This window comes from Oncorhynchus mykiss, chromosome 25, assembly GCF_057628025.1.
Source record: "Oncorhynchus mykiss isolate SJ-2025 chromosome 25, ASM5762802v1, whole genome shotgun sequence".
Taxonomy (NCBI): Eukaryota; Metazoa; Chordata; class Actinopteri; order Salmoniformes; family Salmonidae; genus Oncorhynchus; species Oncorhynchus mykiss.
In genome coordinates, this window is record NC_143046.1 from 28955094 (window position 1) to 28972003 (window position 16910).

Here is a 16910-nt window from a genome sequence, read left to right on the forward strand (position 1 = left end):
CCTCCCTCCATCCCTCAATCCCTTCTCAGCGATTTACCTACTGTCATTTAGCAACCCCTTTCATTTGAGGCTCTCTTAATTTGGCCATGTATCAAAATAACGACTCTATTTCAGCATTTAAGACTCTGGCTGTTATCTTCAGGAGAGATCTGAGGCAACAAGATGTCTGTGGTGTGTGTTAAAGCCACCCAGTGGTGAAGCTGTAAAGATACCCTGAACTGCCGTTAAGTAAGAAGAGTGCCTCAGCTGAAACCCTTTTAATTGACTGACATGTTAAAAAGCCCTTGCTACTATGTGAGAGGGGAATAAAACTGGCTGAAAGCTGAGAGTAGTGGAGCCAAGCAGATGAAGGGTGCAGAATATAAGATGGGGAGAAATAGTCTCTCACATTCAGGGGCTTGTTCTGTACTCCTCCTCATTCTGTGGCAGAACATTGAGAAAATCCTTCCTAGCAATGGTTCCTGGGTTGTTTATCCATTTCCCAGGAAAAACACCTCCATTCGGTGTGAGATCTCCCCCGAACACAAACAGGCAGGCAGATACACACACACACACACACACACACACACACACACACACACACACACACACAGAGACAGATACACACACACACACACACACACACACACACACACACACACACACACACACACACACACACACACACACACACACACACACACAGAGAGACAGATACACACACACACACACACACACACACACACACACACACACACACACACACACACACACACACACAGAGACAGATACAGACACACACACACAGAGACAGACACACACACACACACACACACAGAGACACACACACAAAAACACACACACACACAGAGACAGATACACACACACACACACACACACACACACACACACAGAGAGAGACAGATACACACCATAATTGGTCATGTACTACAGCAGAATGCTCTTTCCACCTTTGTTCCAATTTTCTGTGCTGTCAGTTTTTGCAGTGAGTCTCTGAGGGGGGAGAGTCGTATTGACAGTGATAGTGGTCCTCCCCCTCTCCTACCCCTCCACCCCGACCGACTGGCACTGTGAAATCCGCTTCCCAATTAACAGTACACAAACCATCCAGTTACACACCATCTCTTTCTCTCTATCTCTCTCTCTCAAGCACACTGTTGCTCTATCTCGATCTCTGTCTCCCTCTCTAATGTTCTGTTTGCCATCCTGCTGATTCTGTTACTCAATATGAACCAGTACGAATCAGTAAGAACCAGTATGATCTACTATGAAAAAACTGTGTCAAAAACTATGTCTCCCTCCTCTCCTCTCCACCCCCCTCTTTCCTCCTCTGTTTCCTTCCCCCTCCTCTCCTCTCCACCCCCCTCTTTCCTCCCCTTTCCTTCCCCCTCCTCTTCTCTCCACCCCCCTCTTTCCTCTCTGTTTCCTTCCCCCTCCTCTTCTCTCCACCCCCCTCTTCCCCCCCCCCGTTTCCTTCCCCCTCCTCTTCTCTCCACCCCCCTCTTTCCTCCCCTGTTTCCTTCCCCCTCCTCTTCTCTCCACCCCCCTCTTTCCTTTCCTGTTTCCTTCCCCCTCCTCTTCTCTCCACCCCCCTCTTCCCCCCCCGTTTCCTTCCCCCTCCTCTTCTCTCCACCCCCCTCTTTCCTTCCCTGTTTCCTTCCCCCTCCTCTTCTCTTTACCCCCCTCTTTCCTACCCTGTTTCCTTCCCCCTCCTCTTCTCTCACCCCCCTCTTTCCTCCCCTGTTTCCTTCCCCCTCCTCTCCTCTCCACCCCCCTCTTTCCTCCCCTGTTTCCTTCCCCCTCCTCTCCTCTCCACCCCCCTCTTTCCCCACCTGTTTCCTTCCCCCTCCTCTCCTCTCCACCCCCCTCTTTCCTCACCTGTTTCCTTCCCCCTCCTCTTCTCTTTACCCCCCTCTTTCCTCCCCTGTTTCCTTCCCCCTCCTTTCCTCTCCACCCCCCTCTTTCCTCCCCTGTTTCCTTCCCCCTCCTCTTCTCACCACCCCTCTTTCCTCCCCTGTTTCCTTCCCCCTCCTCTTCTCTTTACCCCCCTCTTTCCTCCCCTGTTTCCTTCCCCCTCCTTTCCTCTCCACCCCCCTCTTTCCTCCCCTGTTTCCTTCCCCCTCCTCTTCTCACCACCCCTCTTTCCTCCCCTGTTTCCTTCCCCCTCCTCTTCTCACCACCCCTCTTTCCTCCCCTGTTTCCTTCCCCCTCCTCTTCTCTTTACCCCCCTCTTTCGTTCCCTGTTTCCTTCCCCCTCCTCTTCTCTCCACCCCCCCTCTTTCCCCCCCTGTTTCCTTCCACCACCACTTTTATTTTCTCTATGTCCCCATTTTAAATGCAGTATTCCTTTATAATCTATCTAAGATGTTCCCACTCCCCAAGCGCACCGTTGCTCTAAAACCTTTCCGACAAAGCGGAGAGTGAAATTGCATTGAGTTTTCTGTGGAGAATTAAAGGGTTTTAAGAAATGAGAATTATTGATCTTAAGTAGATTTATTCTGCTGTGTTTTGGTATGTAGGGATGTGTCCCTTTCAGTTTGTGTGTGTGTGTGTGTGTGTGTTTATGCGTGTGAGTGTGTGGTCGCTCTAAGTATTTGTGTGTGTAGCGTTCAAAAAAGTGTGTGTGTGTGTAGTGCAGAATCAAATCATCTACAGAACAGAGAGATGATGAAAGCTGGATATGTCTTCTGTGTTGTGAGAAAGCTCAGTGTAATGGGGTCTCTGAGGGCCCAAAACATAAATGGGGGACTGTCAACATGTTTGGAGGGGGTAATGAAACCATTTCCTCAGACTTCTCCGTCTCTTCCAGCATGCATAATGCAGCCTAATCGGAGCTGAAGTCTTTATTTTGAATGTTCCTTCAGCTAATGATGGAACCTCTCAGTGTGAAATTTAACTGGAATTAAAGTTTTAACGCAGCGGAGGCCTGAGGGAGGGAAGCAACCCCCCCCCCCCCCCCATTCCTCCTAGGGTAGCAACCGTTCCCTGAGAAAAATGAGAAAAGCGAGTTAAAGTCCTTACTTTCCTTAGTAACCTCAGCAGGAAATCGTATCAAGAACTACAGCTCCTGCACAGATCAGATTTTTTGCACGTTTGCTTAGCGTCGGTTGTATTTGTCAGTTCAGCGGGGTTTCGTAATTACTTCCGTCAGAGAGGAGGGAGGCTGGTGTTATCAGGGAATGACTGGCTGCGGTTGTGGGGTTTAATAGGCACTGAAAGACAGTCGCTGCTCACCACGGGGGAAAGTAAGCTTGTAGTCTAGCAGATTTCACATAAAAAAAATGGTAATCTCTTCATATACTAAGAGGATCGCGCCTCTGACTTTTCCTAAATAAATGACATGGAGGGAGGAAATATATGTCACTCTCCTACTGTATTAATGAATGAAGATTCAACTTTTTACCTAGTGTAGATGAGTAGTGAATGGAGATTAGGGAGAGGCTGGTTGACGCTGGCGGTGGGACCCAGAGGTTTCTCAGAGCCCAATGGGCCTCATGGTCAAAAGTAGAGCACTATGTAGGGAATAGGGTGCCATTTCAGGGGCCGTCGTGGAGTCATTCATTCCATTGTGTTGGTTTCTAAACGTGAAGTAGAAATCTGGATAATGTGCGTGTACTCAGGCAGTTTAAGGTCTCCATGATTTACATGAGCAGAGTTGCAGGTAAAGAGGCAGGAGGAGCCAGCCTCTCTAGCTAATTGGGTGATCTTTGTGAGGAGGCCAGCTGACCAATACTCTGTGTACTCCTGGCCTTCTATTCTTCCATAGGCTCTCACAGCCCTGAAACAGTAGTACAGACAGACAGGCAGTCCTACGGGGTCCTGCCAGTGGCTTCTTGCTGTCTTTATGCGTGTGTGTGCCAACATGTGCATGTCTGTAAAGATTGTTCTTGTCTATGTATTCAAATTAGTGTATACATGTGTGTATGCGTCATTTATGTATTATAATGAGCCCATTCATGTTGTGGTTGTACTATGCTTTCATCTTTCTGTGGGCCCCTGTCTGTCCTGTCTGTCTCCAGGTCTTCATGGAGGATGTCAAGTCCCGGGGGCCCTTCATCTACTCGGTGCTGGAGTCTGCCCAGGCGTTTCTGACACAGCACCCCTTCCAGGAGCCCGAGGAGACGCTGCCCGACGGAAAAGGTCTGCCCCCCCCCCCCCCCCCCCCCCCCCACACACACACACACCCACACTCACCCCATCCCACTACACACCCCACTTGACCACGCACACCCACCCCACCACACGCACCCCACCCCACCACACACCTAAATCAGATGTGAGTAGTGAGAGCAGAGAGAAATAGGGAGTTCATTAAGTTGGTCTCCAGCAGGTGTGTATCCACATTAGGTCTGATTAGTAGCTACCTGTCCTGCTGTATCAGAGTGGATCAGAGGATGTATGTTTGGGGAGAGCAGTTGGGTCGGGACCAATTAATCCAGCTCACACCATCTGGTCAAATCAATAATGCAGCATTCTAGGCTTTCTGCCCCCCTCCCTCCCTCCTTCCTCCCTCCCTCCCCCACCCAGCAAGCATCCTTTTGCTCTCCACTGCTTGTGGCAGGCATGGGGAAAAGGCGGGTGGTGAACTCTCTCTCTGCCCCCAACAAAATGTTTCTCACGGTTTCCCCCTCCTCCTTTTATCCCCAATGCTGGTGTTGGCAGGCATCAGCACTAACACTCCCTCTCTGACCCTCCATCAGTCCCTCTCTGACCCTCCAACACTCCCGCTCTGATCCTCCAACACTCCCTATCTGACCCTCCAACACTGCCTATCTGACCCTCCAACACTCCCTCTCAGACTCTCCAACACTCCCTCTCAGACCCTCCAACACTCCCTCTCAGACCCTCCAACACTCCCTATCTGACCCTCCAACACTCCCAACACTCCCTCTCAGACCCTCTAACACTCCCTCTCAGACCCTCCAACACTCCCAACACTCCCTCTCAGACCCTCCAACACTGCCTATCTGACCCTCCAACACTCCCTCTCAGACCCTCCAACACTCCCTATCTGACCCTCCAACACTCCCTATCTGACCCTCCAACACTCCCAACACTCCCTCTCAGACCCTCCAACACTCCCAACACTCCCTCTCAGACCCTCCAACACGCCCAACACTCCCTCTCAGACCCTCCAACACTCCCTATCTGACCCTCCAACACTCCCTATCTGACCCTCCAACACTCCCAACACTCCCTCTCAGACCCTCCAACACTCCCAACACTCCCTCTCAGACCCTCCAACACGCCCAACACTCCCTCTCAGACCCTCCAACACTCCCTCTCAGACCCTCCAACACTCCCAACACTCCCTCTCAGACCCCCCAATACTCCCTCTCAGACCTCCCAACACTCCCTCTCAGACCCCCCAATAATCCCTCTCAGACCCTCCAACACTCCCTCTCAGACCCTCCAACACTCCCTCTCAGACCCTCCAACACTCCCGACACTCCCTCTCAGACCCTCCAACACTGCCTATCTGACCCTCCAACACTCCCAACACTCCCTCTCAGACCCTCCAACACTCCCTATCTGACCCTCCAACACTCCCTATCTGACCCTCCAACACTCCCAACACTCCCTCTCAGACCCTCTAACACTCCCTCTCAGACCCTCCAACACTCCCAACACTCCCTCTCAGACCCTCCAACACTGCCTATCTGACCCTCCAACACTCCCTCTCAGACCCTCCAACACTCCCTATCTGACCCTCCAACACTCCCAACACTCCCTCTCAGACCCTCCAACACTCCCAACACTCCCTCTCAGACCCTCCAACACTCCCAACACTCCCTCTCAGACCCTCCAACACTCCCTATCTGACCCTCCAACACTCCCAACACTCCCTCTCAGACCCTCCAACACTCCCAACACTCCCTCTCAGACCCTCCAACACGCCCAACACTCCCTCTCAGACCCTCCAACACTCCCTCTCAGACCCTCCAACACTCCCAACACTCCCTCTCAGACCCCCCAATACTCCCTCTCAGACCTCCCAACACTCCCTCTCAGACCCCCCAATAATCCCTCTCAGACCCTCCAACACTCCCTCTCAGACCCTCCAACACTCCCTCTCAGACCCTCCAACACTCCCGACACTCCCTCTCAGACCCTCCAACACTCCCTATCTGACCCTCCAACACTCCCAACACTCCCTCTCAGACCCTCCAACACTCCCAACACTCCCTCTCAGACCCTCCAACACGCCCAACACTCCCTCTCAGACCCTCCAACACTCCCTCTCAGACCCTCCAACACTCCCAACACTCCCTCTCAGACCCCCCAATACTCCCTCTCAGACCTCCCAACACTCCCTCTCAGACCCCCCAATAATCCCTCTCAGACCCTCCAACACTCCCTCTCAGACCCTCCAACACTCCCTCTCAGACCCTCCAACACTCCCTATCTGACCCTCCAACACTCCCTATCTGACCCTCCAACACTCCCAACACTCCCTCTCAGACCCTCCAACACTCCCAACACTCCCTCTCAGACCCTCCAACACGCCCAACACTCCCTCTCAGACCCTCCAACACTCCCTATCTGACCCTCCAACACTCCCTATCTGACCCTCCAACACTCCCAACACTCCCTCTCAGACCCTCCAACACGCCCAACACTCCCTCTCAGACCCTCCAACACTCCCTATCTGACCCTCCAACACTCCCTATCTGACCCTCCAACACTCCCAACACTCCCTCTCAGACCCTCCAACACTCCCAACACTCCCTCTCAGACCCTCCAACACTCCCTCTCAGACCCTCCAACACTCCCAACACTCCCTCTCAGACCCCCCAATACTCCCTCTCAGACCTCCCAACACTCCCTCTCAGACCCCCCAATAATCCCTCTCAGACCCTCCAACACTCCCTCTCAGACCCTCCAAGACTCCCTATCTGACCCTCCAACACTCCCAACACTCCCTCTCTGACCCTCCAACAACTCCCTGGCTCTCACCCTTATTTCTCACTCCTTCTCCCTTGTTTCTTTCTACTGATGTTTGCACACATTGAGTCTAACACTATCTCTGCCTGGCCGCCCGTTCCCTCACCCCGTGCCCTTCTTCACCATCTCATCCCCCTCCAGAAGTATCTCCGAGGAAACGGATCCTGAACGTGAGTCGCTCGGTTTGGAAGCAGGCCAATGTAACCAGTGACCTGTGGGAGAAGCTGACTGCCCGCTGCGTGGACCGACACAGGTCATATATACGACACAGGCCCACTCCATTGGGCTACAACCTACTCATAATTCTGATTGGCTAGATATGTTTTTACCCTGCCTATGCTCAAATTTCGTTGGGTCTATATTTTGTCAGCATTGTGCACCATCTGGCAGTTTAAGGAAAAAGCTATGACTGAAATAAGGTTAGGTTAGGGACTTGGGGTTAATGCTCAGTTATTAGGGTGATTTATTGGGTTGAAGTTAACGGGTTAGTGGTTAAAACTGAAAAGTATGTTGTAGAAAATAACTGTTGTAGTTAAATAGTTGTGTGTGTGTCTCAGGCACATGGAGCGGACCCTGGAGCGACTGCTGCAGACGCAAGCAGCCATGGAGGAGCTGGCGATGGCCCTGGAGCAAGCTGAGGGCGTCCGGGATGCATGGGAGCCTGTAGGGGACCTCTTCATCGACTCCCTGCAGGACCACATTGACGCCACCAAGGTACAGTTGAAGTCGGAAGTTTACATACACTTAGGTTGGAGTCATTTAAACTCATTTTTCAACCACTCCACAAATGTCTTGTTAATTAACTAAATATATTTTGGGGAAGTAGGTTAAGTGCATGACACAAGTCATTTTTCCAACAACTGTTTAAAGACAGATTATTTCACTTATAATTCACTATATCACAATTGCAGTGGGTCAGAGGTTTATATACACTAAGTTAACTGTGCCTTTAAACAGCTTGGAAAATTCCAGAAAATGATGTCATGGCTTTAGAAGCTTCTGATAGACATCATTTGAGTCAATTAGAGGTGTACCTGTGGATGTTTTTCAAGGCCTACCTTCAAACTCAGTGCCTCTTTGCTTGACATCATGGGAAAATCAAAAGAAATCAGCCAATACCTCAGAAAATAAATTGTAGATCTCTACAAGTCTGGTTCATACTTGGGAGCAATTTCCGAATGCCTGAATGTACCACGTTCATCTGTACAAATAATAGTATGCAAGTATAAACACCAAGGGACCACGCAGCCGTCATACCGCTCAGGAAGGAGACGCGTTCATTCTCCTAGAGAAGAACGTACTTTGGTGTGAAAAGTGCAAATCAATCCCAGAACAACAGCAAAGGACCTTGTGAAGATGCTGGAGGAAACAGGTACAAAAGTATCTATATCCACAGTAAAACGAGTCCTATATCGACTTAACCTGAAAGGCCGCTCAGGAAGGAAGAAGCCACTGCTCCAAAACCACCATAAAAAAAGCCAGACTACGGTTTGCAACTACACATGGGGACAAAGATCATACTTTTTTGAGAAAAGACCTCTGGTCTGATGAAACAAAAATAGAACTGTTTGGGCTTAATGACCATTGTTATGTTTGGAGGAAAAAGGGGGATGCTTGCAAGCCGTAGAACACCATCCCAACCGTGAAGCACGGAGGTGGCAGCATCATGTTGTGGGGGTGCTTCGCTGTAGGAGGGACTGGTGCACTTCACAAAATAGATGGCATCATTAGGGAGGAAAATTATGTTGATGTATTGAAGCAACATCTCAAGACATCAGTCAGGAAGTTAAAGCTTGGTCGCAAATGTGTCTTCCAAATGGACAATGACCCAAACATACTTCTAAGGTTGTGGCAAAATGGACAGGACAACAAAGTCAAGGTATTGGAGTAGTCATCACAAAGCCCTAACCTCAATCCTATAGAAAATGTGTGGGCAGAACTGAAAAAGCATGTGCGAGCAAGGAGGCCTACAAACCTGACTCAGTTACACCAGCTCTGTCAGGAGGAATGGGCCAAAATTCACCCAACTTATTCGGCTACCCGAAACGTTTGACCCAAGTTAAGCAATTTAAAGGCAATGCTACCAAATACTAATTGAGTGTATGCAAACTTCTGACCCACTGGGAATGTGATGAAAGAAATAAAAGCTGAAATAAATCATTCTCTCTACTATTATTCTGACATTTCACATCCTTAAAATAAAGTGGTGATCCTAAATGACCTAAGACAGGGAATTTTTACTAGGAATAAATGTCAGTTATTGTGAAAAACTGAGTTTAAATGTATTTGGCTAAGGTGTATGTAAACTTCTGACTTCCACTGTACGTACAGTACCTGTGTGGGTGTGCCCGAAATATTAAGCAAACTGTGTGTGCTTCAAATAGTAAGCTGTGTGTGTGTGTTCATGTGAGCGTGTGTGTCGTGCCTGTCTTCGTGGTTGTGTGTGTCACGCGTGTGTTTGTGTCTACCCTCTGCCTCGCCACCAGGACCAGACAAAATCTGTAGATGTCATTTCCCCCAGAAATGATTTAATGTAAAAAAAAAGAAACAGCGGTGGAATGGACACAGATTGACAGCTGTATTGATTAGATATGGAGACAACGCTCCAAAGTTATTGATCCCTCTAGCTACACTCACTAATTTATCAGCTGTAAAGAGGCTCCTCCACTGTGCTGTCTAGATGGCTGTAATTTCACTATCATTATGGAGGATCTGTATCTCCATCCATCTGCTCTCTTAGCCCTGTTTCTGTTATCATTGGAGCTCTGTTAGTATTGACTGAATGTGGGTTGAGTGTTTCTGTGCGATATGATTTTGAGTTATTTTATTATTATAGTGTCCTGCACCTTCAGGATGCCCTGCCCATTTGGACTTAAAAGACACTCAAATCAAATCAAATGTTATTTGTCACATGCCCCGAATACAACAGATCACCTTACACTGAAATGCTTACTTACAAGCCCTTAACCAACCATGCTTTAAGAAGTTTTAAGAAAAAAAAGTGTGAAGTAAAAAATAGATAAGTATAAAATAAATAAAAGTAGCAAATAATTAAACAGCAGCAGTAAAATAACAATAGCAAGGCTATATACAGGGGGTACCGGTAATTGAGGTAATATGTACATGAAGGTAGAGTAAAAGTGACCATGCATAGATAATAAACAGAGAGTAGCAGCTGCATAAAAGATTGGTCTGGGTAGCTCTTTGATTAGACGTTCAGGAGTCTTATGGCTTGGGGGTAGAAGCTGTCCTGGTAATCCATCAGCCACTGCGGCCTTGTGAATGTTGACCTGTTTAAAGGTCTTATTCGCATCGGCTACGGAGAGTGAGATCACACAGTCGTCCGGAACAGCTGATGCTCTCATGCATGCTTCAGTGTTATTTGCCTCGAAGCCGAGCATAAAAGTAATTTAGCTCATCTGGTAGGCTCTTGTGACTGGACAGCTTGCGGCTGTGCTTCCCTTTGTAGTCTGTAATAGTTTGCCAGCCCTGCCACATCCGACGAGTGTCAGAGTTGCAAAATAAAGTATCATATACATACATGCATACAGTACATCCATCTATCCGTGAATACAAACATAACTGGTCCAAATTGGTCCAAATTGGTCCAAATTGGATGTTAGGTACTGTCACGAGGTTAGGTACTGGTACTGTCATGAATTGATTACTCAGCCTGAAACCCAGAATTTGTAGGAAACTAGTTGGAATGAATCAGACGGAGGCCCAGCTACAAAGTCATGAATGTTTATTTAGAGAGCTCTGCCATGCATATACAAAGACGTTCCTTTTCTAATATTCTCTTAACCTACACATACATACACACCAACCTTGGGATTTTCTCATGAAGTCTCACCACAGTTTATTACCCCTCAGCTGACAGTTCCAGTCTCCCCCAGATACGAGAGCTCTGGAGGGGCTCTCCCTGTCCTATCTTATCTCCCCAGTTACAGCCGGGTCAGTTCAAACATAGGTTAATGCCTCTCCTCGTTCTCTTTCGACACACACATACATTCCTTTCTTCCTAGGTCTATGCTACATAACCCCTTCCTAATGAACAAACATTATTTATCATTATATAAAGACAGGGTAGAATTCTGTTAGTTATAGTTCTACTTTAAACGTATACATCATTTAGTCATTATTCATAAAAATCCCATAACAGGTACTATAATTATTGAATATTATATGAATCCTATAAATTAGAATGGCCAATTTGGGTGCAATCAATTCGCTTAATTTCTCAGAGATCAAATTATATTTCAAGAAAAGAATGCTTCCGGAATGCTCATCTTATCTGTTTCTAAAAAAGAGAAACGATTTCAGAACAATCTGAGATGTTGGGTGTCATGACTTGCTGAAATACGACAGACGACCCCAGAGACATGTTGATATGACAGAAGGGAGTTTAAGTCCTCTCAGTTGATTGGCCGATGTTGAATTCCCAGCCAGTTATTTGTTTACTTATTAATACACAGCGTTTTGTCACTGTCTTGACCGTGGTAGGCAGGGCTAAATTAACATGGCTCTTCATGGGAAAGAGAGAGAGAGAGAGAGAGAGAGATACAGTAGAGGAAGAGAGAGAGAGAGAGAGAGAGAGAGAGAGAGAGAGAGAGAGAGGGGGAGAGAGAGAGAGAGAGAGGTACAGTAGAGGAAGAGAGAGAGAGAGAGTTACAGTAGAGGAAGAGAGAGAGAGAGAGAGGTACAGTAGAGGGAGAGAGAGAGAGAGAGAGAGGTAGAGGAAGAGAGAGAGAGGTACGAGAGAGAGAGAGAGAGAGAGGTACAGTAGAGAGAGAGAGAGAGAGAGAGAGAGAGAGAGAGAGAGAGAGAGGTACAGTAGAGGGAGAGAGAGAGAGAGAGAGGTACAGTAGAGGGAGAGAGAGAGGTAGAGGAAGAGAGAGAGAGGTACGAGAGAGAGAGGTACAGTAGAGGGAGAGAGAGAGAGGTACAGGAGAGAGAGAGAGAGAGAGGTACAGGAGAGAGAGAGAGAGAGGTACAGTAGAGGGAGAGAGAGAGGTACGAGAGAGAGGGAGGGAGGGAGGGAGGGAGAGAGAGAGAGAGAGAGAGAGAGAGAGAGAGAGAGAGAGAGAGAGAGAGAGAGAGAGAGAGAGAGAGAGAGAGAGAGAGAGAGAGAGAGAGAGAGAGAGAGAGAGAGAGAGAGAGAGAGAGAGAGAGAGAGAGAGAGAGAGAGAGAGAGAGAGAGAGAGAGAGAGAGGTACAGGAGAGAGAGAGAGGTACAGGAGAGAGAGAGAGGTACAGGAGAGAGAGAGAGAGAGAGGTACAGGAGAGAGAGAGAGGTACGAGAGAGAGAGAGGTACAGTAGAGAGAGAGAGATCACAATGATCATGTAAATGTTTACCCTGCTGTTAGTGCCAGCACATGTTCCTTGTTTTACTATGTCAGCAGGCTCTGTCTGTCTGTAGTATGAGCACACATGCACGCGTGTGAACAAACACACACACACATCCCTTAGATCATTAGCGCTGTTTGTTCTGGGTTGATCTGACTCTTAAGTTGCATAAGCCATGAGTGATCCTTGTTGTATCTCTCCCATGGTGATGATGTATGTGCGGGCAGCTGCTCCAATGCTAGGTCCACAGTCCACACAGCCATAGCAGTGTAAGTCTAGTGCCAATAAACTCAGTCAACGGAGGAAAGGAATTGGGCATGCTTTGTTAATTTCTCATTCTTTGATGAACGTTATGAACCAAATGTCAATTGATTTCCATAATCGACTGAGTTGAAATGGAGTTGACCCAAACCGTGCCAGCACCATGTACCATGTGTCTGTCTATACCAGCACCATGTATTATGTGTCTGTCTATACCAGCACCATGTATTATGTGTCTGTCTATACCAGCACCATGTACTATGTGTCTGTCTATACCAGCACCATGTACTATGTGTCTGTCTATACCAACACCATGTACTATGTGTCTGTCTATACCAGCACCATGTACTATGTGTCTGTCTATACCAACACCATGTATTATGTGTCTGTCTATACCAGCACCATGTACTATGTGTCTGTCTATACCAGCACCATGTACTATGTGTCTGTCTATACCAACACCATGTATTATGTGTCTGTCTATACCAGCACCATGTACTATGTGTCTGTCTATACCAGCACCATGTACTATGTGTCTGTCTATACCAGCACCATGTATTATGTGTCTGTCTATACCAGCACCATGTATTATGTGTCTGTCTATACCAACACCATGTATTATGTGTCTGTCTATACCAGCACCATGTACTATGTGTCTGTCTATACCAACACCATGTACTATGTGTCTGTCTATACCAGCACCATGTACTATGTGTCTGTCTATACCAACACCATGTATTATGTGTCTGTCTATACCAGCACCATGTACTATGTGTCTGTCTATACCAGCACCATGTACCATGTGTCTGTCTATACCAGCACCATGTACCGTGTGTCTGTCTATACCATCACCATGTACCATGTGTATGTCTATACCAGCACCATGTACCATGTGTATTTCTATACCAGCACCATGTACCACGTGTCTGTCTATACCAGCACCATGTACTATGTGTCTGTCTATACCAGCACCATGTACCGTGTGTCTGTCTATACCATCACCATGTACCATGTGCCTGTCTATACCAACACCATTTACCATGTGTCTGTCTATACCAGCACCATGTGTCTGTCTATACCAGTACCATGTATCTGTCTATATATCAGCACCATGTATTATGTGTCTATGAGCCTCTAATTCCCTCTTTCCTCCCTCCCCTGCTCCCATTCATTCTCTTTCTCCCTCTCTCTCTATTGCTCTCGGCCCCTCTTTTCTCCTTCCCCCTCTTTTCTCTTTCTCTTCTTTGCTCCTCCCTCTCTCCCTCCCTCCCTCTTTCCTCTAGTTGTTTAAGGAGGAGCTGACGCAGGTGAAAGAGGGCATGAAGCACATCAATGACCTGGTTCATGAGCTGGCCATCTCTGACGTCCATTTGTCCATGGACAACTCCCGCTCCCTGGAGCACCTCAACAGCCGCTGGAAACTACTGCAGGTAACTGGATACCGCTCAACCACCTCCCACAACATCCATACAACCTTCCCACAACCTCACCTCAACATTGCCTCAGAATCCCCTCAACCTTTCCTTCAACTCTCCCTTCAACTGTGTGTGGGTTGAAGATACAACTGTGTGGGGGTTGAAGTTACAACTGTGTGTGGGTTGAAGATACAACTGTGTGTGGGTTGAAGATACAACTGTGTGTGGGTTGAAGATACAACTGTGTGTGGGTTGAAGATACAACTGTGTGGGGGTTGAAAATACAACTGTGTGAGGGTTGAAAATACAACTGTGTGGGGGTTGAAGATACAACTGTGTGTGGGTTGAAGTTACAACTGTGTGTGGGTTGAAGATACAACTGTGTGGGGGTTGAAAATACAACTGTGTGGGGGTTGAAGATACAACTGTGTGTGGGTTGAAGTTACAACTGTGTGTGGGTTGAAGATACAACTGTGTGTGGGTTGAAGATACAACTGTGTGTGGTTTAAGAGTATCCGGAGCCTTGCCTTGGCCCCTCTTCTGTGCATCAGTTTAAACTGGTTGCCACAAATTATGACTTTTGTCTCCTGAGTGAAAGCTATTGGATTGTTCTGAGGGGAAAGTGGCGAGGAGGGCAGTGTAGTACATGGGGTAGTGTGACACCCCTCAGCCTTAGGTGTCCTGCTTGTGCCCGCTCATCAGCTAGCTTTTGAGGTGGCTTGATCAGATAAGACGCTTGAGGAGTGTGGTCACGTGTGTTTGTGAGGTCCCGAGTTCACGCCAGGTAATTGCCGAATCGGGAGGAAGTGGTACTCGCTAAGCAAGCAGCATGATGTCCTTTACACCAGGAGTCAGCAAATGGGGCAGGGCTCTCGTATTTATGAACTTTTATTTATTCAGGGTACCCCAACTGAGACCAGTGTCTCCTTTATAATGTAGGACAAAAAAGGACAAAAAAGTACATCAATACAGCTACAACAACAATATAAAAACTACAAGACAGCTATAAATACATTACATCAGGTCATTACAACAAGTTATAATAATCAATTGAAACAACTGCACACTTCAGTGAACTCATTTAACAACAGATTTAAACTGTTCTATTGGCACCAGGGAATCCAGGTGTAATTTGTTTTGTAAGGTATTCCATAACTGGTACGTTAAAACTAAAGGCGGATTTGCCACATTTTATGGTGACAAGCGGGACCTCGAGTTGACCAACCCTGCGAACGGATTGGGTATCTCATATTTGTGTATTTCAACAGGGAAGTGAGTTTTGTTAGACGCTTGTGGAGCAGAGCTTTGTAAACAAGAAGGGAGTAAGGAAGTGATCTACGGGACTTCAGTGAGGTGTGGCCAACCTTCTGATACAGGATGCAGTGATGAGTATTAAAACTGTCACCTGTAGTAAAGCGAAGAGCACTATGGTAGACAGCCTCCAAAGGTTCAAGAGTGGTGGCTGCTGGTGTTACCATATTCAGGAACTGTACAATCTTTCTCTCACTCTCTCTTTCTCTCACTCTCTTTGTCTCACTCCCTCTTTGTCTCTCTCTTTCTCTCACTCTCTCTTTCTCTCTCTCTCTTTGTCTCTTTCTCTCACTCTCTTTGTCTCACTCTCTCTTTGTCTCTCTCTTTCTCTCACTCTCTCTTTCTATCAATTCAATAATTAAATTCAGTGATTAGTCTGTTGCCAAAGAAAGAACACTTCAACATATTGAATGCCCCCCTCCCTCTCCCTTTCCCTCTCTCTCTCCCTCTCTCTCTTCCTTCCGTCATTCTCCTGTTGAATAATATGATGCTAAATGCTAAATCCATGTAATTTGAGTAGCATCTGTTACTGCTCTTCTGTCTCCAGTGACACAGATGTAATGCATTTTCAAGGCTGATTCTCTAATAGTCTTTCTGCTGTGAGAGAACCTCTTTCTGCTGAGAGAGAACTGTTAGCCTAGCAGTCTAGCGGTAGCAGCGATAGATGGTGGTCAGCTGCAGTGTTGGCACAGTCATCTCCACGCCACATTCAAACTGATCCAAATTAGTCCAAAGCAATCTGCGTACGACTTGAGTGCATCCTGCTCAGCCGTGTGTATGCTGAGCGGTGGTAATGTTCTCCTCTCCATAACGCTAACTTCTCATTACAGCTCGTTGGGCTTGTACCTGGGGATAACTGTGCCTCAATCTCTCTCTTTCTCTCTCTCTCTCTCTCTCTCTCTCTCTCTCTCTCTCACTCACTCACTCACTCACTCACTCACTCACTCACTCACTCACTCACTCACTCACTCACTCACTCACTCACTCACTCACTCACTCACTCACTCACTCACTCACTCACTCGCTCTCGCTCTGTGTGTGTGAGTGGATTTAGTGCCCTTTGTTGGTGGAGACGTTTCGACATCCTCTGACAATGATTTATACACTCAATCGAATACCTTGTAAATAAACCAGGATTAGTCCTCAACAAATCCCTTTTGGGACAGCCACATCGACAAAACACAACACACAGAGACAATGAATGGCACAACTTATTTTCATCAACTCAAATCCCTCTGGCTTGTTGACGTGTGTATGGGTCCACCTTCCCCGTTCCTCCGCCCCCACACCTCTATTCCCGCACACAGAGCTTACTGTGAAATGACTGTCCTCATTTGAACAGAGCTGAACAGAGCAGAGTAGATTCCGTGTCGTCTGTCCCTACCTGACGCTCTTCAAAGTGCTAAGGCAAGGTGGCAGGGGAGGTGCGTCTATGTTTCCTTTTTTCCGTAGCACTATTTAATTGCCAAATGAAGAATGAGGAGGGGGGGGGGGGGTGTAGGGGGAATGAGACGAGGTGGAGATGGTTCCATGATGCTCTTGGATTTCTCCCGTGCTCTGTGTGTGTGCGTGTGTGTGTGTGTGTGTGTGCACGTGTGCGTGTGTGTGTGCACGTGTGCGTATGTGTGTGC

At 47.6% G+C, this 16910-nt stretch overlaps 1 protein-coding gene across 2 annotated transcripts in view; it reads left to right on the top strand.

The window, feature by feature from the left end:
- Window positions 1-16910, top strand: part of LOC110504439 (dystrophin-related protein 2) — a 98083-nt gene that overhangs the window by 37197 nt on the left and 43976 nt on the right. For both annotated transcript variants that reach the window (XM_090219597.1, XM_090219596.1), the window contains exons 4-7: window positions 4020-4140; window positions 7087-7198; window positions 7503-7659; window positions 13837-13983. In XM_090219597.1, the coding sequence (XP_090075723.1) occupies window positions 4020-4140; window positions 7087-7198; window positions 7503-7659; window positions 13837-13983 (537 nt within the window). The remainder of the gene's footprint in view (window positions 1-4019; window positions 4141-7086; window positions 7199-7502; window positions 7660-13836; window positions 13984-16910) is intronic.